We start from the raw sequence: 26996 nt of genomic DNA, 5'->3' as shown, positions 1-26996 counted from the left end.
CATAGAGCTGAAAATTCATCACTGCTTTATTGAAAATCAACTTAAATGTGACATAGAATGATTTAAGGGGGTATTTATCCTTGTTCTGTGATGTGACATGTAGAAGTCAACATTTTGGTTGGGTCTTTAATGCCTTAGAAGCTTCCTAAAAACCTCTCTCAGAAAGCTATATTTGGGTGGGGGATTTTAAACCTATTTGGTGCAAAAAAGTTTACAGATAGAAGAGCACACCTCGGAACGCGACTCACCATTTCGCCTCGAACTTCGCGAACACTGCTGCAATTTACTTTCCATTGGAGGCGAGGCCAGATGTATGCAAATTATTTTGAAGGGGAGGAGATTACATGAGAGTGGGGGGTGAGATGCATTTTACGTAACATTTCTAAAGGAGGAATTTCTATGAAACGGAGATGTTCAGAATGTCTAGCACTTTTCGTAGGTTCGTGAATGCGGGTAGACTACCGTTATTCAACTAAGACAAGGTAAAACGTATTCTCATTCTCTGTCCCCTTTAAACAGAACGCGGAGTCCCGAGCCACCACAGTAGTGCTTAGATCAGGCCCAACAAATCAAGCCTGACCCCACCCAAGCCCGAGCACATTGTGTCCGAGCCCGGCCCGACACGTTCACTGTAATTATGAGCCAGAGCCCGATTTAAACCCATACATTTTTAATATGTGGGGCGTTATAACCAGGGGCAGCGCCAGATTTTTTTAACGCAGGTGCTGCTGTTAATAAATGAGCAAAAATTGACCACTCAATATTAAATATTTGATTATTTTAATTATTATAATTAAAGTTTTAATTTTATTCAATTGAACAAGCACAACATTCAGCATTCAATCAAATATTCTTCAAGATTAATTATTAATAATGTTATTTTAACATATTGTTATTTCAACATAATATGTGTGTGAGCAAGCAAGATGTGCATTTGTAAATTCGGTGACAGCGTGTGTTACAAGTTTCAAATGGTGTAAGTGTGACCGCGTCGGCGCCTCCATGTCATTATTATATTGTCTGCTATTTTGCTTTTTATGTATTAAACCCAGGCAATTGTTTGTTGAAAAATGTATTAAAATTAAGATACAACTTATACTAAATGAAATTCACTTTAAAGAAAATCTTTCTCCAAACTTAACAAACTTGAAACTAAATGTGCTTATTTAATGGCTAAAACACATAGTCTACAGACTCTCTTTTTGTACAAATTGTAGCACATTCATTTAATTCTGAAATTTCCACATGTAAGTTGAAAGGCATTTGTTTGTGCATAGTAAAACATATCTGTAACATTTATCAAGTTATCTGTAACATTTATCAAGTTCATAATTGTGTTTGCATTAATTAATTATTTTCTTAATGAATAATACGACAAGGAAGAAGCATGTAAACGGTGTTGTTTGTTTATTCAGAAATAAATGAATGGTTCGTAAATGGGTCTGAAATTCTGAATGAAGAAACGTAATGTTTCCGTACCTATGATTTTCCTCCAAACATGCTCAAAGTTAATTCTCCTGTTTTTTCTTTGCTTCCTCAAGCTCCATGTTGCACTGAAGCTAATAGTAATAGTACAGCTTGCACAGCAGGTGTGATGCGTCATGCGTGCGAGACTGCGAGTGCGAGTCAATGAGACGCTGCGCTTAACATGTGACATGCTTTATCAAGGGCACGAACCGGTCGAGTCCGGGCTCGGGGAGAAAATCTAAGCTGTACCCCACAGCGAGTCAACTTCAGTGTTACTGGTGTACACAGTTTTCATGTAGGAGGCTTTTCTTTACCCCAGCACTCCATGCGTTTTTACTCCCTGCACTCACTTTAACTTAACATGCTCTACTGTTTAAATCTGCCCCTTTAACCCTCCAGAAAACAGCAGTGAATGGTGGACGTAAAGCTAGAAATGACCGTAATAAACCATATACTGTACTGCCCAAAGCACAATTAGTCTTCTTTAAGGAGCAATTCAAATTATTTTGATAGCGCAAAAGATCGAAGAGTTACGAATGAATAAGAGGTCAAATTAATAGCTCTTGCTAGAATGTGTCGGCACCAACACTCGTGGTCTAATAGGGCCTATGCCCACCCTTAGATCCGCCAGTGTTCAGGAGGGGCCTTTCAGTATTATACTGGGGCCTTTCAGCAGTTCTCTGAATCACGGATACCACATTGAATTATGAGTATCATTTGAGTGTGTGAATGCTAATATCATTCTCGTTCTCCAACAGCCTCCCTCCAAAGCCCCTCTGTGCCAGATGGGGATTGCTGCGTGTTTTATTAACCTGACCCCTGCAATCATTTTATTATGCCATTTACATTTAATTCTGCCTTTTTATTTGTGTTCTCTGCTCTAATGCAGCCGGCAGGGCATCATTTAATACCCACACCATGCTGGTTTAGTGCAGCCATTCAGAGCCGTTTGTATGATAATTGTTGTTTGGGGCTTGTTGAAACAGCAGTTGGCACCTCTTCATCCATTCAACCTTTTTTGGCTACCCAGATTAGCTTCATTATTCTTAAGTCGAATGGTCTTGATTCTTACTGCACCTGCTGGGAACTTGCCAATGTGCGTTACAGGCATTAGTGGCAGAACACTCAACAGGACATCTCAACTGTGGGTCAGAGCTTTGGGTGAATAAGTTAGATGAGAAGCTGTCAGTTTGTTTAGCTGGGACTGTTTATTTACTCTGGATTAGGTAAAGTGTGGTATAGGTAAGGTAAATATATGCTGCATTTATTATAAACAGTCAACTTACTTTACTATTGTTCATTCAGACCTAGCTATTTTTCTTAGCTGTAGCATTTTTTAGGGTGGAAAATATTGCATTAAAAGGTATTTTAAATGGGAATCCTTTTAAAATAGCCATTAGGCTTTAGTCACAGCCATTAACCATTGTTTGCTACTTGTTAGTCTATTGCGAGTTCTGAATTAGGGGTTATTTAATCGGGCAAACATCTGCGTAGGTCTGGATGATTCATTCTTTATTTTCTGTTTGCCTATTAGAGAAAGCCAATTTTAGCAAAACCTAACAATGTTTCCAATGTTTGCAGAATGTTAGCATACAGTATATAGTTCCTCAAAGCTACCATACAGTACACTGTACACTAAAATCAATATAATGCTCAATTTGATTTTATGATGGTTTTATCTTCTCTGCATCCATTTCTACTGCCTTCATATCCCTTTGTTCAAGTTTTTTGTCATGTTTCCTCTCTGTGTCAGATCTCATACTCCCTACTGAATGACCGCAGTGGAGATTATCAGTATTTCCGCATTGATCCTGAGCTTGGCATCATCCACACAGAGGCTGTGTTTGACCGTGAGACCAAGGGATCCTACCTGTTAGAGGTGAAGTCAGTGGATAGCTGGGAGTCGTCCAGGCCGGGGAAGCACGGGCAGCCCAACTCAGGTACTGCCAACCTAATGTACCAACTTGCACATAAATATAGTTGATGGTTTAATGGTGCCAAAACTCGGTCCTAGAGGGTCGGTGACCTGCAGAGTTTAGCCCCAATTTACCTCAGCACACCTGCCTGGAAGTTTCTAGCAGTGGCAGCCGGTGACTTCTTTTTACGAGGGCGCTCGATGCGAAGTTCGTCACAACATGTATGTAGCCCGTCATGTGTGTGGTTCCTTTTTCAAAATAAGTGTTCTGCCCATCCAGAGATCCTGTGTGCATCACGTGTCTTGTCAAAATAAGTGCCAGTGGCAGATGCGTCTAAAGGGTTTATGATAAAAGAGACGCTCGCGTTTTCCTGATACTCGCATAATCTCATGCGTAATCAGAGTTTACTGTTAAGGGAGTGTCTTGCGTGTATTTTGTGAACAGGAGCATCTCTTTTATCATAAATGGGTTTGACGCGTGTGCAGCAGGCACACATTATGACAAAACACGTGATGCACATGATTCACATGACGCAACAAACACATATTTTGAAAACGCAAGCAACACACATGACACTCCGAACACTTATTTTGGATGAGCAGTCACCAGCCACCACTGGTTTGTAGTATGAACCCAATTGAAGACTCTTAGAATGAACTGTGGAAAGCTTTTCCCGAAGAGCTGAAGCTGGTATAGCAGCGTGCAGCCTATATTAATTACAATGGTTTTAAATTTAGATTTTCAACAAGCATACATGTATTTGTATCATATGATGTAGTTTTGTACTTCAAATTTGATCACAGTGAATATTAAAGTATGGGATATGTTTATACTTCTAAACATCATAACATTGTAAATTTGATCACAGTATATTATTGGCCTTTTGAGAATTCACAATACAGAACCACAGTATGAGACATCTGAAATTCAAAAAGCATATTTTCATTAACTGCATAAAATATTGCATGGCAGAGTATTTGGATTTGAAGATTGGATTTGTAAGACCACAGGGCTAGCCAGAGTCTCACTGAAATGTATTTTGCATGGATTGTGTGGATTATTAACATTGTCTCCTTAGTGTGCATAAACAGCCCTCTAATATTTAATGATGCCGGCTAGACAAAAAGTCATATGTGGTCATTCCTGCTGGTTTAAATGTTGATAAATGTGCCAGAGGCAAATGAGGTTTTTCGAATGCTGCAAAATGAGTTTGTTTCAATCCTCTCTACCTTCCTCTGCCCTCTGTGCTACATTGAATTAGGAAAAAGGTGCACAGTCCAACATACTGACAAGTCTAGTCAGATACACAAATGCAGATAATAAGATAGACAAAGTGACAGTGTCAAATACGCTCGAGCACACAGTAGACAAGAGTGTTGATAAGCACATAGCCACACGTGCACACGCAATTGCACAGCAACATGTGAATAATAATTGTATGTTGTAAAGAAAAGATCCTGTCAAAATCATCCACATGTCAAGAGAACACAAAAATGTGTTGTGTGAGTGAAAAAACTCACGGCGGATGTCTGTTTATGCGAAAACATGAACATGTCTTGATGTAAAAGCTTTAAAGAACAAGCCAGCTTGTCACATGGTGGCAGCTTAGCATTTGCCATGCATTTCTAACACAACATAACGCTTTAGAAAGCAAGATCAAGATTCAGATCAGACACTCCAGAATTCATTTATCTAATGATGCTATCTGCCGTTCACTGCCATGACAGAACTGAAGGCAGCGTAAAGGTCGTAATTGATGCATTCTTGTATATTCCTTATTCTTGTTTTTCAGCAGTTTTTTCACGTTTATTATATATGTATCATTCTCCTTCATTTTTAATAAATGACTGCCCCTATAATCAATAGATAATATACACACTCTCTTAAAATTCAGTGTACAGCCTGCTTTCTGCAACATTCATTTCCTCAGGCAAATACAATAGTGCTAATATCAGAATAAAAATGCAATCCATACTGTAAATAAAACATAAATTAAAAAAGGAGGTATTTTAACGCTAACCCTAACTCACTACATATTGTTATTACAGAGCATCTACTACCTGGTTTATATGGGTTGCAGGTTAATGAATAACATGCACTTTTTGAGCTTAAATTTCTTTTGGAGAAGTGCAAACATTTATTTGCTCCACCAATATGCATGGTATTGGAAAGAGGAGATAAAGAATTGCTGTAAAACCGGAAAAACAGAAAGGAAAATACTTGAATGGGAAAGAATCTAGAAGAGAGATAACAGAGAATGAAATAATCTTGCATGTGTATGTGTTTTTGATTCAGATACAGCATACGTGCGCATTTTCATCAGTGACGTGAACGATAACAAGCCGGTGTTTTCGCAGTCTGTGTATGAAGTCGATGTGGATGAGAATGCCGACAAGGGCTCCACCATCCTCACTGTCAGCGCTAATGATGAAGATGAAGGTATGAAAAAATGCATCAGATGATGGATAGAACTATTCGTTCATTTGTAAAGCGAAAGTGAGAAATATGAAGTGTTGGTTATTGGTGAAAATGAGAGTGGATTTTTATTGGTGCATTTTTGTGATCTTTAAAGTGAACTTATATATTTAGGTAGGTGCGTGTTTGTTTAGGTGATTTCAAATGTCAACATTGGCTTTCAGAGATCATGCACCCCGCCTTTAAAGGTAGGGTAACACATTTTGAAAAATGCTAACGGTAGCCGCCTAGCAATGAAATCCCGATCCCACCCTCAAGTCAAATCGCCCTCCAAAGTCACGCCTCTTTCCAAACACATGAACACACACAGATCAGACGGTCACATCTCATGTCTCATTCGGCATTGAGAAAACTGCAGTACAAAGTCGAATAACACTTCCAAAATAAACAACTGGTTTACATCAGAATTAGTTTAAGCACACGTTCGGTTGTGTAGACGTAGTAACTATATCGTTCCACAAACTCGTAAACGAACACAAATTTCATAAGCAACACAATGTTTCACCAAAGTAGAATATCTCAATCCATCTCAGTACAAACATATCGCGTACCTACCTTACCAAAATAAACAGTGCAACGACCCTTTCAGACCCTTTGCCTCCTGCAGCTGTTTCATCTCGTGGTAAAGCAGTAAAGTTACCGATGTTAATTTGGGTTTTTGCTCTGGCTGATCCAGGCATTTTTTGCTGTTGTTGTTATAAAATATGTCTTTCATTGTGTGCCTCCTGTGTAGGTTGTCAATTCAGCAGAAAAGTTTGCTGTTCTCGCTGTTTACAGACAGGAGGTGAGCGCACGTGAACGCGCCGATGACGTATGGTGTCTGCGTGGACTCGCTCCGCGGTGGGCATTCAAATTACGCTTACGTATGAGGGACAAAAATGGAAACGTCCGTTCGGACCGAAATCTATGATTCGTTGAACATTTTTTGGTCCTACGCCTTTCACAGATAACATAAATTTCTACAACTACATTTAAACATCTTAACACAGTGATTGCTTTCAGGATGTGAGGAGACTTTTAACCAGCATAACAAAAAATGTTTCAGGATCAAATCTATTACCCTACCTATAATGAAAGTTGAATGTAAAAATAAAAATATCTCAAGAGACAAAGAATACAAAAAACTAACTAGATCTGGAATATCAAATAAAGGAAATTTCAGGAATGCTTTCAATATTGGACTATGTTATATTGACTAGCACACATTGATATTAATGATACACAGTGAGAACATGCTCACATGTGTCTCTAGGCTGTTGTTGTCATATTCATCTGTTCTCTGCAATAACATCCGTAACACTTACAAATTCAAGAGACTCATTCACCAATCAATATACCCTGAGACAATAAGAAAAATGCTGTTCTCATGATAAACTGCCTCATGCGTCGCCATGCTTTGAGCTGTTCTCCAGTATCACACACGAAGATCCACCTAACTCATTACTCATCAGTCATCCTGACTTTATATACAGATTCACTACTCAAGCACGTAATTCCCTCCGGTCTGGTTGAATCCACACTGCATGTGGGTTTGATGCAGGAGCGAGAATGGGAACATAGCATTCTTGTATCAGTCATTCATCATAATACAGCCGAGAGTGGCTGGACATTCCCAGAGCCTAAAGCTTTGCCCTGATGAATAGATTTCAACCTTCACTGCAGCTTCGTTTTAACCCTCTCAGCCACTGGAGCAGAGCCACGAAAAGCTGGCTAGCTTCATAGCACCTCTGCTTTTTCAAAAGGAAGCGATGTTTGATTCTGTGCATTAGCATAAAACATATAAGCCAAATATTCCCTAACGCAATTTTGTAGAGTTGCAGAAGATGGCGAAGATGAAATGGCGATAAGTCTGCTTAATGCGTCATTCCCTATTCATTAACCTCATACCAGCAGGGAAATCCAAACACCCTGCGAGCAGATCTGAGAAACGGTACAGAGAGAGTGTTTTTGCACTGTTTGCTTAACCATGTTATTTGTTAATACCAAGTCTCTTCGCATTTATTATCCACCTCAGAGAGCTGAGCTTTGAGTCCGTAATGCAAAATTACAGTGAAGTCAAGAATTTAATAAAATAGAAAGCACAACACATGCATGCTTGCATCTTTCACCGTTTAATTAACGGAGCTCAGTGTGGGATCCAAACATGATTTGTTCCTATGCTGCAGTTCTCGCCTGTCTTGTGTTTGCCTTCGCTTTGTTCCTCTTAACACTGGGGACCATTACATTTTTTTACTTGAGACCATTCTTTTACCTTTCTTCTGCTTAATGGCCAGTGAAACTAAGCTGTCAATGATTTAATTCCCAATGAAAATAAATTAATTCTGAGTCAGATACACAAAAGCACAGAATGAGGGTGAGTCTGAACGAATTAAAAAAAGGTTCAAGGTATGTTTCGTGATTAAAAAATTTTAAACACCACATTTTCCGAGAAGTTTGAACATGTTTGCTTGTTTCAGCAGGAAAGCCCAACTCAGTGAATGAATTATTTGATTGAATGCAGGAGGTACGATGAAGTACAAAGCAAATGCAGGGGAACTCTAACAAAATGTCATTAATCATTGCAAAATGCATTGAAGGATAAAGGAACGTTTCATTGTGGATATATCTTTACCTAATTTGTGGTGTATTGGTCTGTATGTTTCCATGGTAGCGAGTTTCCAAAGCTACTCATGACACTAAGGCCGTTGAAGCAGTTTATTGTTCACCTGCTGCAAAAACCTTGTTATGTTAATAGATCTGATTTTCTTTATAGTCGTTTTACATTATTAAAATTTTCTGGTTTAAGCCAAGAACTGGCCTTTTGTTTAGCAGTCACTGACATCAGTCATTAAGTCAAGTTAGCGTAGAAGGTCTTTGATGCACTGGTGTGCAGACTTTAACTGTGGGCTTGCCATTGTCAATCTCTCCGTATCTAATTTTCCACAAACTGTTTTCATTCTGCAGGTGCCAATGCCAAGTTACGCTACCAGATTACATCAGGTAACGTGGGAGGTGTTTTTGACATGGAACCTGAGGTGGGAACCATTTTCATCGCCCAGCCGCTGGATTATGAACAAAACAAGCTCTATAAGCTGCACGTCTTGGCCTCTGATGGGAAATGGGAAGATTATGCCACTGTAATAGTCAGCGTTGTGAATAAGAACGATGAAGCACCCGTTTTCTCTGTGAACGAGTACTATGGCAGTGTTACTGAGGAGCTGGACGGTTCTCCTGTGTTTGTGCTACAGGTAGTTTACCTTTAACTATCGCAGGTGCAACCCGCAGTACTTTTTAATTTTCATATAAAAGATTTGTTATTTTGAAACTGCAATGCTTCCATTGCATATTTCAAGAAAACTAAAGTGCAAGAATCTCCTCAAACATGGCAGTTTGTCGATTTATTCATTGCGCTATTTCATGCACATGCAAATTACCCCATTCATCTCACATTAATAGGCTATTTGAAAATGTATATTACAGCAATTCCGTTGGACGTTGCCCAAGCACTCATTATGTACACCTTTGACTGCTTGTTTTATGTTTCATAATTATAGCGAAAACTATGATTGATTTAGAATGAATGCTAAGTGTTCTACAATTTGATTTTCAGTGTTTGCAGAGTGATATACAGACAGACAGACCGTCGGATGAAAAGATAGATGATGGGTCATTTTTTTAGCTTGAGTTAGAATAAAAGAGTAAAGTTTCAATGTATTCTCTTTGATATTGTAGGTTACAGCCTCCGACCCAGACAAGGATGCTGACCAGGAGGCTTTGAGGTACTCTTTGCATGGTCAAGGTGCTGAGAGTGAATTTATCATTGATGAGGTCACTGGGAAGATTTATGCCCAGAGAACATTGGACCGTGAGGCACGGGCTGTGTGGCGTTTTGTAGTACTAGCCACTGATGAGGGCGGCGAGGGCCTAACAGGATTCACTGATGTCATAATCAATGTTTGGGACATAAACGACAACGCTCCCATTTTTGCTTGTGCACCTGACAGATGCCATGGCGATGTAGCAGAGAACTCCCTGCCTGGCAGTCCCGTAATGGAAATGACTGCCACTGATTTAGATGATGCAGCTGTTGGACAAAATGCAGTTCTGGCGTACAGAATTGTGGGTAATGCCGCGCTAAATGGCGGCAACAGTGGAGCAGATGTGTTTAGCATCAACCCTGCTACTGGCACAGTTTTAGTGGCAATGTCTGGTCTAGACAGAGAGCAGACTGACACGTATGTCTTGGTGGTGGAAGCAAAAGATGGTGGAGGTATGACGGGAACAGCGACGACAACTATACACATAACGGACGTTAATGACCACGTGCCACGTTTTTTGGACCGCTCGTGCTCGGTTCGTATACCTGAGAGCAGTGAGCCCAATACCGTGATCATTGAGCTGGCTGCCGAGGATGCAGATGCTGGGGAGAATGGTCAGCTGACCTTCAGCGTTGTGGCCGGTGATCCCGAACAGAAGTTTTACATGGTAAGTCATCGGCAGGAGCAGCGTGGGACCCTTCGTCTCAAAAAGCGCCTAGATTATGAAAGGCCCGGTGAGCAGCGATTTAACCTCACCATCAAAGTGGAGGATATGGAGTATTCTAGCCTGCTTCACTGCACCCTGGAGGTAGAAGACTGCAATGACCATGCTCCTGTCTTCATTCCACACTTTCTACAGCTACCTTCTATACGAGAAGATGTTCCTCCAGGAACTACTTTGGCAAGTCTGGTTGCCAGTGATTTGGACTCGGGGCTAAACCGGGAAATCACTTATAGCATTGCTCCAGAGTCCGATCCATTCCATCTGTTTTCTGTGGACCAATCCGGGTTAGTCACTGTGGCCAGTGAGTTGGATCGGGAAATGGTTGCACAGCACCATTTGGTGATATTAGCAACAGACCACGGCATGCCACCTATGACCGGCACAGCAACTATCCAGATGGCTCTGCTAGACGTAAATGACAATGGCCCAGAGTTCGAGGCAGTCTATGCACCAGTAGTATGGGAGAACGTTCTGGGACCACAGGTCCTGCGACTAAACCAGAGCTCCACTTTACTCAGAGCTGTGGACCGAGATTCGCAAGAGAACGGCTCACCCTTTTCTTTCTCTGTTCCTCTGGAGTATCGATACAGCAACGACTTCCACCTGCAGGATAACGGTAATGACACTGCCACCATCACGGCCCTGAGAGCATTCGACAGAGAAAGACAGAAGGAGTTCCTACTGCCCGTCATCATGACTGACAGCGGCATTCCACCAAAGACCGTCACTAACACCCTCACTATTACCATTGGTGATGAAAATGACCACGCCCACACAGCTGGACTGAAGAAAGTGTTCATAAACTGTCACAGAGGTAAATTAAAAGGCAGGTAAAATCATCAATAAACGTGGTTTTACATCAAAACAAATTAAGCAGAGACTTTAGTACATATAGGGGCGGTTTCCCGGACATGGCTTATCCTAGTCCTATAATAAAGTGCAAGTTTGAGCTGCTTTAATTTTTAAACAGCTTGTCCTGGCTAATCTTAACAATATCAGTGACATTGTTTTGTCTCAAGATGCACACATGTATTGTTTTTTTATTCAAGACAGATTGAAGGCTCCTTTAAAATAAGTCTGGGTTGTGCAGTAGCTACTGTAGGGCTTAGAGCCGGAAAGCAGAAGAGTGCTGGTTTGAGCATCAGGGGATTGTAAAGTTACTTTGGATAAAAGCGTCTGCTAAATGTCCATTTACTGGATGAAGTAAGTTTCCCTTAAAACATCAGTTCCCCTTAGAACAATGGTATATTTATATAAAAACATGGCATCACTCTTTTCTGTTTTTAATGAGCAAATGTATTGGCCACACATCTTTTCAGCTCAGCAAACTGAGGCAATAATCACATGTGATGTCTTTTCTTGCGTATTTGATGTATTTAAAAAAAAAACTGAAACAAATGGGTTTACTGATTCCAGTTCCTGCAATATATTTAAATTGCTATTTATTTAGCTAAATGCTGCAGTCCATTACCGCGCTGTCGACCCAGTTATAGTATGCATTTTATTTAGTAAAGTTTAATGCTTTCACTTTAATGCTAGCTTATTTTTCATTCCTTCCTTCCTTTATTTATTCAAAAAACAGCTTGTAATGAATTTAATACTTTTTTCAAAGGCAAGCTGACTGTAGTTTAAATTTAACATTACCGTTTTAAAGAAGTTTCCCAGCCTTGAAACCTAAGCTGCAGACAGTCTTCCACTAAATCGATGGCACATTAACAAAGTCATTCATAACAGTTTCATACATACATCAGGTTTCAGCTGTCAACATATGTCAGCAGTTCTGGAGGACATTTTTAAGGATGATTTTGCACAATGCCTAATGATTGTGAAACACATAATTAGACACTTTAACACAATGGTGCACCCACAATGTTTCAGTGGACTTTACTGTGTATAGACGGTTTCAGCAGTAACAAATAAACAAACGGCTGTCGTGTAACAAACGTAAATTCAATAACAACAGTCCTTTTAGAGTAGTTTATTTCTGGTAACAATCAAAATTAACAACAAGTAGATTATCTTAGTTAAAATCATAGTTAAAGTGTGTCAAAACTACACTGAGCTCTGTTACTGTGTGAAAAGTTTACTAAATAATATTTACAATGTTAACTACAGATTGGCTACCAAACCTCCCTTCACGTAGCGGTGATCCATGATCGCCGTCTCCCCCCGTCTTTAGGAAACCAAAACATTAGTTATTTTCGACGAGGTATTTGTTCCATGATTTAAAAACCGCTGAACGCCACCCCGTCAAAAAGTAGATAGTGATATTGCCAGAATTCAAAACAATATTGCTAAATTCTGGACAGAAATACAACTTTGTTTGACAGAATTAATTAAACGCCATTACGAAGTGCACGTATGATGAATTGGACGAACAATGGCGTGCGTACGTTGAGCTGCAAGAGTTTATCCCCCAGTAAAAAGAGGTTTATGCATGGACATAGAGCATTTTGCAGTTAAATACCAATTAAATGGCTAAAGTGACAAGGGATTTCAATTATTGACTAATAACCTTTTATTGAAATTAAAGTGAAATGAACCCAAACATAAGAGATTGAAAAAAAATCATTTACAAGAACGAATGTCAGACGCACTTTTTGCATTTGAACTCTTTCTATATTTAAGTATATAAAAATATAAAAAAAAGTATATATAATTATAAATAAATATACTTGTTGTACATGCAGTGCTTTGACAGAAAGGCTTGTGTAATAACAGGAAGAATGCCCACCAATGTGCTGGGAAAGGTCTACTCACCAGATCCAGATGACTGGGATAACAAGACATATGCCTTCGAGGGACATGTTCCTAAGTGAGACCTTTTTTACTTCATTTTCTTTCTACTTCCTTTTCCTGCCATATCATTACATCATCCCATCCATGCTGTTAATGTGTTTCTCTACAGTGTCTCTCTGCTCTCTTGATCTCACAGATTTTCACCTATTGTATTTTTTAAAGGGGTCAAGGGATCTCTGAGAACATTTTCTAACCCTTTCCTATGCTTTCTTCTCAGCAACTATCCTCTCTCTTGCTCTTCTTTATTGATGTTGTGCACTTTAGTTGAGGAGGTGTACAATGGTCGGATGATCCTGACAGGGCCAACCGCAACCTCAAGACCTCCTGATCGCATAGGCGCCTGAACTCTCTCTATCTTTCTCTCTCCCGTTCTCAGTCTTCCTCTCCCATCTGTCTCAAAATGCACAATAAATTGTAAAAACAGTCATATATTTGTGTGTGTGTGTTTGAGGGAACATAGAAACAGAGAACAGTGAAAACTCAAAATGTCAGTTTAAATTATAACTGGAATTTGTCTGCTCTTATCTCTCCCACAAATATTTGGCACATACGTATAGAGTAAACATAAATATATTCAACAAGCTTGCATACGAGTGTTTGTTTGTATTATGATGTTCAATTTTGGGACATATTGAGTTTAGATTGTTTTATGGGTGAGGTCAGTCAAATTTATGCTTCAGTGCATCTGCCATCCACAACTTGTTGCAATATGTTTTGTTTATTAAAGTTGAAAAAGGAAAAAGCCTTGCAGGCGAATGATGCAACCTGCCATTTTCTTTATTGCATAGTTTTCCTTTCTTTACCCAAGAATCATCCCTCACCATTCATTCTAGACACTTATTTCAGTTACACTGACATCGAATTTACATCCTATCAGAATGCTGTCATGTCACAAGTTGTTTTTCCTTAGAAATATTTGGTGACATTTTTGGGCTAAAAATGAAATGTTTACTCAAAAAATGTCACCAAGATAAATACCTCTAATTTAAAAAGAGTATCAACAACTAAATTAGATGAAAGAAAAGACATTTATTCAGGTTTAAAATTGTATTTTCTTATTATTTTCATACCTACAGTAATTTCGTCCTGAACAAGCGGACAGGGTTCCTCATTATAAAGGAAAACACACCACCCGGGAGTTATGACTTTCAGGTGCTAGTCTCAGATGGGATATGGCCAGATGTGGTCTCCAGCGTCAAGGTCAACGTGAGGGAGCTACGGGACGATGCCATCTACAACTCCGCCTCTCTGCGACTAGCAGGTAGAGGTCATCTTTACCTTTTATGGGTCGTTGCATGTCAATTTAAGTTAGAGCTGAGAAACCATTTCAAACACCTGTCAGCCGTTCAACATCCTACAGTAGATGACATTGATGTAATACTTGCATCATTTTTTTCTTACACACTTGCATACTCAATTAGGATTGGCCATTTCTTTGCATTAATGTAACCATCTATAGTCATATAGTCAAAAAAATTTTTTTCGAATAATTCAAACGACCAGAGTCAATTATTTTGCTTATACCATGGTCACCAAAAATATTGCTCTGGTGCCTATTTTAAGACATTTAAAGGTTAGGTACTGTATGTGGTTATTGAAAAATAATCAACACCCATGGAACTTTTCTCAGCCAATCAGAATACAGGATTCAACAACCCTTGATTAATATATATTGATCAGCGAGGGACACTCGCCAGATACTCGCATAATCTCATGCGTAATCAGTGTTTACTGTTAAGGAAGTGTCTTGCGTGTATTTTGTGAACATATAATTAAATATATACATATATATATATATATATATATATATATATATATATATATATATATATATATATATATATATATATATATTGATGAGCAAGGGATAGCTTCTTTCTCAGAGATTGTTGAGTTTAGGAGATGAAGGTTTTATTTATCTTGTTCAAGTATTACCTTGTTTTAGATATTCATATTGCAGATAGTTTTGTTGTGGAAGAATTTAAAGAGAAATATTTTAATCTATGCCCACTAAAAGTGGTTTGTGAATGAAGCCACTTTAATAAAAATAATTTATCCAGAGCTTTTTTGCTTGGAGGTGTAGGTTGTTGCCAGGTGAGGTTGAAACCACAGGTGTCTGGAAATCCTTAAAGGAGGAAGTGCATTTGCCTTACCCTAAAGTTGATTCAGCCTCTGCCCATGCTAATGTCTCTATTTAATGTAATAATTTAATTGTGTTGGAGTAACATTTGTGATGGGAAACAGACAGAATGTGCTACTGTATATGTTGATACTCGGACAACGCTGTCACCTGTAATGCAACTAATGTGGCTTAAATTATATGGCGTCTCATAATGAACCGAGCTCTGTTTGAACCACAGCCTACAGTACAGTAGATGTAAAGTATGTCCATTGCTTATCTCTGTCAAAGACGATAAAATATTTTGATTGACTGGATTTTGAAATCAGGAGTTAGTGTTGATATTGTCATATTGTGGCAGTAAAACTTGTAGGTATATTGACTTTGGCGATGACATTTTGACTGCCAGCATTTTAATGAAAACAAGAGTGTGCAGAGATGACTTCTGAAAATGCACTATTTCCTGAAGATTTTGTAGTCTTAAGGTTATTAAAGTGGGGGAAAAGGGCCTTGTGGGAGACGCAGAGACAGAATATAAAATGTTAGCCAATAGCAAACTCATATAAACCTATAAAGAGATTTCTCTGATTTCAGCAGTGCAGCTAAATTTATGGAAGGCACAGAAAGTGCATTTTTTTTCTTAGCTCATTTATAAGTGCATTTGTTAATGTTGTACAGCACATGCTTGTTTTAGCAAACATTTTAATTTATGAACGTGCTTAAACAGACTTTTCTGTCATTGTCTTTAAGTGTGCTTAACTTAACAAATGTGTGTATTTATGCAAATAACTCTTTTCTGTAAATCCACTTCAGACTCTAATTTAAACTGTTTTAGTGGATTAAGTGAGGCTTAAAAAATAGTCAGAGTTTATTGCTTTTTAATAGCTTTATCTATAATCTCACTGTGGGCTGTGCAATTGGATATTTGTCCCATATTTTGTGCCAATATAAGGTTTTTTTACAGTGCAGTGCCCATACAAGCATGTCATAAACCATTATACATTTATGCATTTGATAAATGATTTTATCCAATTTTATTACAGTATATTTCATATTGTTGCATAAGTTTTTTTATTTAAAAGTATTTAGAATATTTAAAGGTCCCGTTCTTCCTGAAGCTTTGATTTGTTTACAGTGCACAATATAATGTGTTCATGTTTCACCAGTGGTGGCCAGTGATTTCTTTTTTCAAGGGCGCTAGATGTATGTATGTACAGTAGCCCGTCATGTGTGTGGTTCGTAATTTCAAAATATGTGCTCTGTGCGCCAAGTGAATCTATGTGTAACACATGTCTTGTCAAAATAAATACCAGCTTCAGATGCGTCTAAAGGGTTTGCCAGATACTCACATAATCTCATGCGTAATCAGAGTTTACTGTTAAGGGAGTATATTCACATGATCACATGACCAGTGTCTAATATGTTTAGGTGAACTCGGGTCAGTTTTATTATGAAAGTTCATAAAACATTTATCCTTCTGACTAATAACACTGCCATTTTGTCAACTTTTTGTTTATAGACAGATTTAATGACAAAAATGTGCATAATTAAAAGGGTAGTTAGTTTTAATGATTTGTTTGCCCTAAATTAAACTAAAAACACATAATAGACTTTTAACTATGTCTTAATTAAGTTAAATAATTTTTAAACCTACTTCAATTAAAATCTTGCTATTATTTTGTTAAAAAAATTGTAAAATGTTTGGACATATCTGCTTTTACACTATTTTAACCAGCAGGGGTCGCCAGCGTGTGTGGTGTTTCGAACTGCTTCGAAAAACTGAATAAATTTTCAAAGCAATTGGTTCAATTGATTCGAAGCTTCGAAAAGCTTCATTTCTCCCATCATCACTAACCCTGAGTGACTGTGTGGGAGCCATTTTAAATTCTTAGCTCCACCCCAGGACCAAACCATTTTGAAGTTGGTGGGGGTTTCTCCTCTGACTATAAAAACATGCATGGGCAACAAAATATACATTAATGAAAATAAATAAGTACAAACACAAAATTCCACACACATATCAAACAACCATTAAGACTTTAAACAGAAAAACAAAACACTTTTATACAGGCATGAACTGGTGACCCATATTATGTCACAACCAAAATGGCTGCCCAGCATGGTAAATGTATAAAAGTCCCAGGTTGTACATTGCCCAGGTTTGGTTCTGGAAAATGGAAACTGGTGAGTGTTTGTAATCAAATTTGTATGCGTGTTCATTGCCCAATAAATGATAGTAGATAAAGAATATGTGTGTGGTTATTTCAATGTTTTATGGCAGATGAAATGTAGTTTTGTTTGGAAAGTAAAATGATGAACAACATAAAACATTACACTGTGACACACATGGTTCACATGACACAGCAAACGCATATTTTGAAAACATGAGCAATACACGACACTCCGAACACACATTTTGAATTTGCACCCCTCGGATGAGCAGTCACGAGCCACCACTGTGTACTTTCATGTGTAAAAAATGCAGTATTTTACACAATTTACTTATCATTAAAATGAGCTGATGTCTTCCTTGTTTTATGAAGTCCCTCCTTTAGAAATACGTAACGAGTTCTGATTGTTTAGTTTGTTTAGTGTGTTGTGATTCGAAAGCAGCTTAGCTTAGCAGAGACGTTTGAGCCAAAGCTGGCGACTGACGTATTCCTGTGGGCGGAGTTTAGTCAAAAACTCTGATATTGACATCTACCAGGAAGTAGAGGGATATAGACCGTTCGCTGTAGGCTTTGAAAGGTGACTTCTGTTAAAGAAAATATCGCCTGGCAGTGAAATTTGAGCTTTATCAGGTATTGTTTATGTTTTAACAGCAACATCACACACTAACAAAAATCTGATAAATGGGATCAGGAAGAACGTGACCTTTTTAAAGTACAGTATTTTACATTTATAAATAAGGTGTGTTTTATTTGTATTATACTATTAATTTCATTTAATGGGTACATAATATTTGTAACTGTTTGTGTGTCCCCTGGGAAACAAAACCCTGATGTTTGTGACCTCGTACTGTACAGTTGTGCTACAGGAGGACAGTTTGTTAGTGATGTAACCAGACATAATTACAGTGCATTGAAAATGCGCTGTACTGTTCTTACTGGGCTTTTTATTATTATTATTATTATTATTCTTCCAACCAAATTTCCGCAATTAATACGGCTCGAACCGCTTAACTTAGAAACTTCATTCAAACTCTCAAACGTGCGGACTATTCGGGAATAGTGTGCTATGACTTTTATAAGCGATCGGGGGTACGGTCTTTGCCCCAGGGGCGAAAAAGCAGCCGAAAAATCCCATTGACTTAACATGGAGACAAACTTTGACGAGTCGTAGCTCAGACCTAGAATTTCACAGAAACTTGTGACTTGCCACATTTGAAGAGGCTGGCAGGCTCTGTAAGAACATACCTCACAATGGGGTGTAAGTTGTACCCCTGGGGTGTAAGAGGTCCCCAAATTTCCCCATAGACTTATAATGGGGCAGGAATCATGCCCATATAAGGAACTAAAAACGTCCCGGATGGGATATCTTTGCAGCGCAGTGTCATAGAAACATGGGGGTGGGCTCATTTTACTCAGGCATCCAATCAGTCCCTTAGGATCCTTATTGAGCTATCAAGCCACGCCCCTAGCAACCATTTTGGGCACCCTAGCAACATCTCCCATAGACTGCAATTATAAAATGCCCAGATGGATATCTTTGCAGCACAGTGTCACAGAGACATGGGGGTGGGCTCATTTTACTCAGGCATCCAATCAGTCTCTCACCATCCTTATTGAGGTATTAAGCCACGCCCCTAGCAACCAAATATGAGCAGCCTAGCAACATAATAAACAAAGCCTTATATCTCTGGATCCGGACATCATAGAGACATGGGGGTTGGGTCTTTGGGTCATATTAGCTTCATGCTAGCTTCATGCTAAGTCATGCTAGCTTCGTGCTAGTTTCATGCTAGCTTTATGCTAATTTCATAATAAATCTTGCTAACTTAATGCTAAATCATGCTAGCTTCATGTTAAATCTTGTTAGCTTCATGCTAAATCATGCTAGCTTCATGCTAATCATGCTAACATCATCTTAATCATGCTAGCATCATGCTAATAATGCTAGGATCATGCTAATTTCATGCTAAATTCATGCTAACTTTATGGTAATCATGCTAGCATCATGCTAGCTTCATGCAAATTATGCTAGCTTCATGCTAATCATGCTAGCATCGTGCTAGCTTCATGCTAATCATGCTAGCATCGTGCTAGCTTCATGCTAATCATGCTAGCATCGTGCTAGCTTCATGCTAATCATGCTAGCATCGTGCTAGCTTCATGCTAATCATGCTAGCATCGTGCTAGCTTCATGCTAATCATGCTAGCATCGTGCTAGCTTCATGCTAATCATGCTAGCATCGTGCTAGCTTCATGCTAATCATGCTAGCATCGTGCTAGCTTCATGCTAATCATGCTAGCATCGTGCTAGCTTCATGCTAATCATGCTAGCATCGTGCTAGCTTCATGCTAATCATGCTAACATCGTGCTAGCTTCATGCTAATCATGCTAGCATCGTGCTAGCTTCATGCTAATCATGCTAGCTTCATGCTAATCATGCTAGCATCGTGCTAGCTTCATGCTAATCATATTAGCATCGTGCTAGCTTCATGCTAATCATGCTAGCATCGTGCTAGCTTCATGCTAATCATGCTAGCATCGTGCTAGCTTCATGCTAATCATGCTAGCATCGTGCTAGCTTCATGCTAATCATGCTAGCTTCATGCTAATCATGCTAGCATCGTGCTAGCTTCATGCTAGCTTCATGCTAATCACGCTAGCATCGTGCTAGCTTCAAGCTTATCATGCTAGCATCATGTTAGCTTCATGCTAATCATGCTAGCTTTATGCTAATCATGCTAGCATCATGCTAATCATGCTAGCTTCATGCTAGCTTCATGCTAATCATGCTAGCATCATGCTAACGTCATGCTGAATCATGCTAATCATGCTAGCATCATATTTCATCATGATAACTTTTTTAAATCATGCTAGCTTCACACTAAAACATGTCAACAGCCAGGTAAACTACTAGACTAAATTTCTTTTACATTTCTGTCAATCAACTTTTTGCATTTTCATGCACTGGTAATTCCTTGGGAATTGCATATCTAGTTTACATTGTCACTCTGCTTGTTACATCATCTCACTGAAATTTTCAAATTTTCAATGCCAGCATGCCAGCTAGTACTACAGGGATTGTTATAATGTATGTGAAAATGACATCAGCCTGTGGAGGTGTGTGTGTTAATGTTCATGTCAAATACATTCGCTGTTTAATTTCCCTGGAGCCCTGAATTTTTGGCCTAACTGGATGTTCGTCTTTTGTACTATTTACTGCCTCCTTGACATTTAAAATCCCATTTCGGGAGCAAATGTTGCAGACAGTGGAGACTCGTAAGACCTGTCCTAATGCTGCTGCTTTGAGATTATAGTTTGTTCTTTGCATCTTGTGAAGGAAACTGATTGTAACATGAAATATGAGGTAAACTGGTACTGCGGTTCTTTAGACCTCCATGCTATCTCATGGAGATAAGTGAATGAGCACACGTCTACAAACTCACACAAACACAAAGAGCATGCACAGATTCACACATAAACTCCAACATTCTGTAAGACGTGTAACATAAAGAGCTCTGGGCTGTTTGAGGTTGAACATTTGAGGCTTCTGACTGCTTAACCAGTTCAGACTTATCTTTAAAACATTTAAAATGTCTCAAGTTTTGATCCTCATTGTGGTTTACCCTGAGGCTTGTCAACAAAGAGAGAAATTGGGAAAACATTGGCATTTATTGGGTGGGGTTAGCTCACCAACGCACAAAGATGTATTGACTGCCAGTCATGCCACACTGTCCTCTAAGCCAGTGCTGTCTAAACTTTTCATTTAAGCTGTGTGTGTGCATCTGTGTGCGTTTCCATCTGTTTAGGGGTATAAATATTCTCTTTGTTGCTTTGCTGCAGACGTGGTTTTGGTACATGATAAATGCATTTGACAGATTGAAATGCATGCAGATTTTAAACATTTTGTCTTGCTTACCTAAATACATGTTTGCTTTACACCGTGTTCATCTCTCATGCAAGCATTCCTATGTGTTGGACATAAATTCTTTATATGCACTATGTATTTTCTGTCCTCTGCATGTTTTTTTTTTGTGTGTATCTGTGTTTAACATCCAGAAAAGGCGTTAAGCACATATTCTGCCTAACGCCCGTGGGAATGGAAGCAGGTTTGGTTTGATCTGGGCTTGGATCAAAGCCAAGTGTGAGGCTGTTCCCAGCTGTCATGATGAGTCTCCTCTTCATGCACAGCTCATGATGAGAGCAGACAGACACCCTTCCTGCCCCTCCGAACATAATCACTGTTTCCTTCCTTGCCCCCACCTTATGCCAAACTGATTGACACACTTTAAAGCTAATGATTCATTTCTAAAATGTTTAGGTGTCTGTTGCGTGGGGTCCTGATAGCTAGTTGTCTACAATAATAAATGGACATAAACTCCTGTAAACTTGTGCTATAGACTTTGGTTGGTGTAGATGCACTGTGTAAATTAAAATTTAAAAAATGACTAGTGCATGTCCAATATGTTGTGCTGTTGTGTATTTGGGTTGCACCTTTCCCCAAATGTTTAGTAGACAATAAACTCCAGAAGCATGAGTTGTAAAAATTAAATTATAGATAGTTAGACAAAGATGTAGACAGTTAATCGACTGCTTTTTTGTTTCTCAGACACTGTTCCTTATTTTGGTGTAGAGTTAAATATGTAACATTAAATTTACCTCAACTTTCTTGCAGAAATATATTGTCATTTAAAAATGCCTCCTTTATGATAATATCTATAATTGCGAAGCTAAATGACTGCAATTCTCAAACTAAACGGAAAACTGCATGAAGTCAATGTAGCATGTCTGCTTTGTTCTTTCAGTGGAGGTAGTTAGCATAGACTTCGATCTCCTCTGTGTAAGTAAATGCCCTCTAAAACCTAATATCTGGTCGGATAACACTTGATGGCAATAACTGCAAATAAGTTGTAATTTGGCATGAGCTCAGCTCATCTTTGAGCCTTGGCCCACACATAATTCTGACAGATTGGTAGGTCTTCGAGCATGACGTGTAATGTTTTTTTAGGTTCTGCTCTATCATCTCTGTTGTCTTTGAATTAGGATGTTGACTAGAGACCTTTCCAAAACTTACCTATCATACTTCAATTTCAGCTCACACTCAGATGCCCAGACATTCAATTTAATAGCCTGATACACAGCAGAATTCATTTCCTACAGGAATGACAAGTCATCTATGCTTTAAAAGAGAAAAACCTCACCATAAATATAAACCAAGTTTTCCTGTAAATGGAATATTTGATGTAGGGGAGAATCGGTGCGAAATTAAAGCGGAGCGAAATTAACAAAGCGATTTCCTCAGAGCCCTGACAACATTTGCATTCCAAACTATGACATCATCTTTAGCATGCAACGCTTGACAGAGCTGTCAAATATCGTGATATTTTCTTACCGCTTTGCGCGTGTAGGTCCGAAAAGCTGTTTTCAAGCATGATAAGTAAATTCCTAAAGCGGTCTTTATTTCTTATAATCTGTGGTGTTTCTGGTTTCATGTGTTACAGTACTGATCAATCTACGGTTATTTAGTGCTTTAACACATCCTGAAGTTTGAGTTTTTTAAATAAAAGTAAATCGGGTATAAATGTCAGGAGTTCCTATCAGGACGCAAGTAACACTTGTTACTTTTGTCTCGCTGCTAATACTGTTGCATTATGTTGAATTTTATATTATTTTAATTTGATTTAATAAAATTTTATAGTGTTTAAAAAGTTAAACAAGGTCATAGTCATGTATATTAACTAAAAACAAGTTTAACATCTGTCTTGTTCTGTTGTGTTACTTTTGACTAACCTGTGTGTTATTTCGTCCCAGCTGACAGGGTCAAAAGTAACAATGTGCTACTTATGTTTAGAGATGCTCCGATCAGCATTTTTGGGGCCGATCACCGATTACCGATCACCAAGATCATGATCTTTTATCTATAATCTAGCAGAGTTTGCAGCATTTGTAGAAATGAAACTAACTATAAATTAGGTATATTATTGTTTTAATAGAGAATCAAATAAATAAGCACAACAAATATTTCTTCTTGCAAAGAGAAATGTAATATGCCTTTAAAAAAGGTTTATGTCTGTTAAAAGTAAAAAAAAAAAACACTTCAGTCTTTACTGTATGAATTAAATATACACGCATTCATATGAAGTACAACAGTTTTTCACTGATGAGCAGAGAGTAATTTTATTGAGAGATGAATTAGGATACTGTAGCTTTAAGACGTAGGAGAGATCGCTCTGTTCACGTGCACTGATGACCGGCTGCTGTGTACAGTATGCGTGCGGCGGGTGTCCGCAAACAAGAGCACCTGTGAGGAAAATGGAAGTTTAAACCTTCAAAACTTTAAAACGAATGCAAGTAATAAACTTTCTGCATGAGGATGCAATTGTCCGAGATAGATATGTGTTGTATACGCTGTTTGATAGGGATGTGAAGACGCATCGCGCTGAGGACCGGAGCGCGTCCTCATAGAAAATACGCATATCTCTGTAAAGGCAGAGAGAGAGATCCAAATCTGCACGTCACACATGAGCAACGGGTTACAAAATGCTCGCACTGTGTAAAATGGTCTCTAATTGCAGCCGCATCTTGAACGCTATGATGACAAAAGTAAACAGAAAGATCGGCTCATGAGATCGGCAAATTTAGCGAGTGCCGATCGCGTCATTTAATGCCGTTATCGGCCGATTACGATCGGCGGTCGATCGATCGGAGCATCCCTACTTATGTTCAAAGTGAAATTATACTGAAGCTGTTGTACATTTGTTCAAAATTCCACCTGGTATTGATAGACCACACTTGTGAGTTATTGACCACAGCAAAAATATATCTGTCTTAAAGGGATACTTCACCAATTTAGCATTCAGCTTTGTATCTGTAGAAACCCGGCAGTATTACTGAATGACCATGTTTCCCTCCATCATTTCCCCCTGAGAGGAGAGATATCTGCATTTTGGTTCTGCAAAAAAGTCCTCCGATGATGCAAAAATCGTCATATTACATCATCGGAGGACTTTTTTGCAGAACCAAAATGCAGATATCTCTCCTCTCAAGGGGAAATGAGGGAGGGAAACATGGTCATTCAGTAATACTGCCGGGTTTCTACAGATACAAAGCTGAATGCTAAATCGGTGAAGTATCCCTTTAAAATTAAGTTTTTCTGAAAAATTTTACTTTCGCCCCTGCTCTCCCCTACTCATTTTACTCCAGATATAGGATAACTTATACAAAAAGTGTCATTTTGACTCATATGTCCATGAGATATTCAACAATTCTTAAGCATTATCCAGGTGTGAAAAGCATACCATGAGAGATTGCTGAGCAGTTTCCGGCTTGCTATTACATTCTTGTTGTGAAGTCATGAACGTTGACCTTAGCTGATGCAAGACATGAATACAGATATATCTGTCTGCCATCTTTTGAAACTTTTTGACTGGTGGGGCACTTAGGTATATTTATCAACTCAAGGGGTTTTCAAAAGTCCTTACAAATGGCCTCGTAACCTGTGTTCAGATATACTGTATGTACTCAATAGGTTTTAAAGCTTTATTTGTGAATCTATGAGGTGGCCATTTCTCTCTGATTGAACAGGCAAAGATTGCATTGCAATAAAGCCTACATGTCTCATCGTAACATTTTATATATTATATTACAACCATTTCTTAATTTCAAAATAAAAGATACAACTCCTGTTGTATATGTCATTTTATTTAATTATATGCATTATATTTCTTCACTGAAAGTAATATGCAGTTAAAATGTTAAGGAAGATGCTCAAGTGTAGTTCAGTGGTAGAGCATTGCGTTAGCAAGTTCATGCTAAATATTTTACCACTGCAAGTCGCTTTGGATAAAAGTACTGTACATGTTAAAGAGTAGGGCACATTTGTATTTCTCGGGGCTCAGTATACATTAAACAAAGCATGCATTTCACTTACGTACTCATTATGGTATGTATCATATGTCTTCTATTTTTAAGCACAGTAATGAATTTAGCATGAGATGCCGGTAAATAAATGACTGAACATTACTGGGATCCTGTTAGTCGTTTTTTCCCTCAGAGTTACTGTAACTCAAATGCATTAAGAATTTAAAACAACTTAAGTAGTTAAATGTTGTCTGTTTCATTCTTGCAGAACATACTGTAATACCTCCTATGGTTTCCCAAAAAAGGGGTGAAAGCTAAAGTCACTGACACCACTGAGTCCGGTTCAGACCATCTTCCCATGTCACAGTTGTTATTTAAGCTGGAAAATCGCCTCCAATTTCCTCAAACATGCCCTTCTGCTTTTGTGAGTTGTGAAGTGTCAATGTGAGCCATAACACCCCTGCCACTCTCTAAAACTGGACCCTAGGGAGGCTGACTCAGCCTGGGGACAGACTGTGCATGGAATCTCTCTCAGCTGGTCTAACACCTCCCCTGAGGCTACCATTCAGTGCCCTCACAGTCCCATACTGAAGTGTAAGCATCCCAATTAAAACAGTCCACCGGCTGTAGGAGAAAATCACACCTCCAAAACCAAAAAGTTGAACGGTCACGATACTGTATGCTCACGACGTTCAGAGGCTGGGGCAAATTTTTGACGTGCCATGAACTGTGACCACAACAGTAAAGTGAGGAAACCCATTACCACAGTGACAAAGACTTGACGCATGCAATAGTTCGAACTCTTGCTCTAGACTTTTTTTGACAGTGCATGTCAGCTGGAGTTTGAGGGAACAGCCACTGGCAGGCACTAACCTCACTTAATGACGAGAGGATGTGTTGACGAGTCGAAAACGTGACCATGCATTTTTCATGAGCTCTCTGTTCTATGGTGTATTAAAAATGGAGCAGCTTTTTCCCTTCCTGCATGCTCTGGGGTTCTTGTAGCTCGGGTCAGATTTCTACGCTTCTGTTTTCTCATGTGTCATATATTTGTATATTTCTGTTTCTGACAGACATTTCCGCCACCGAGTTCATGGAACGTCGTGGCAATCTGAAGAGCAGGTACGAGCTGCTGGGTGACTTCTTGGCAGACATGCTCTCTGTTGGAGCAGACGACGTCAACATTTTCAGTCTGGCAGAGGTGCGGGATAGGACTCTGGATGTGCGCTTCTACATTCACAACGTCCCATTTCTCAGGGCCGAGAAAGTACACGGATACCTCGCTGCTCATAAACAGAAAGTAAGGCTTTTTGACGGGATGTTATTATGGGTGACCTTGTATCAGCCTGTTTTCTCTATCCACCTGTTAACCACTCTAAAAGCATTAGCTCTTTTAGATGGAATGAAGCGCAGATTACATTTACTTTCACTAATTCATAAAGTGTCAAGACCTGGTGTATTAACCTGTATCTCTTTGTACATTATCAATGAAGCTTAAAGCTCAAGTCACCAGTCTATCTTTTGCTCTTTATTCATGTACACTACTCTAGACTTAAGCTCTCCTCTACTTTAGAGTAGATATGTTGTTAAAAGTAAAGGAGCCATGTGAATGTGAAGTGAAAACGTTCAGCCGGTCTGAATCTGAATGCGTCAGGCTCGCAGAAACATTG

The 26996-nt window shown here is 38.9% G+C and overlaps 1 protein-coding gene across 2 annotated transcripts in view; it reads left to right on the top strand.

The window, feature by feature from the left end:
* LOC135778734 (neural-cadherin) overlaps window positions 1–26996 on the top strand; it is a 300864-nt gene that overhangs the window by 194044 nt on the left and 79824 nt on the right. The window contains exons 15-21 of one of the 2 annotated variants that reach the window (XM_065289259.2): window positions 3221–3407; window positions 5679–5822; window positions 8802–9085; window positions 9570–11193; window positions 13101–13194; window positions 14255–14439; window positions 26400–26626. In XM_065289259.2, coding sequence (XP_065145331.1) covers window positions 3221–3407; window positions 5679–5822; window positions 8802–9085; window positions 9570–11193; window positions 13101–13194; window positions 14255–14439; window positions 26400–26626 — 2745 coding nt within the window. Of the gene's footprint in view, window positions 1–3220; window positions 3408–5678; window positions 5823–8801; window positions 9086–9569; window positions 11210–13100; window positions 13195–14254; window positions 14440–26399; window positions 26627–26996 lie in introns of both variants that reach the window. The other variant, XM_065289258.2, reaches the window with a different exon arrangement.

The sequence above is a fragment of the Paramisgurnus dabryanus genome, chromosome 2 (genome assembly GCF_030506205.2).
Source record: "Paramisgurnus dabryanus chromosome 2, PD_genome_1.1, whole genome shotgun sequence".
NCBI classification, from domain to species: domain Eukaryota; kingdom Metazoa; phylum Chordata; class Actinopteri; order Cypriniformes; family Cobitidae; genus Paramisgurnus; species Paramisgurnus dabryanus.
The sequence above is the reverse complement of the archived record's forward strand: the minus strand, read 5'-3'. Positions and strand labels throughout refer to the sequence as shown.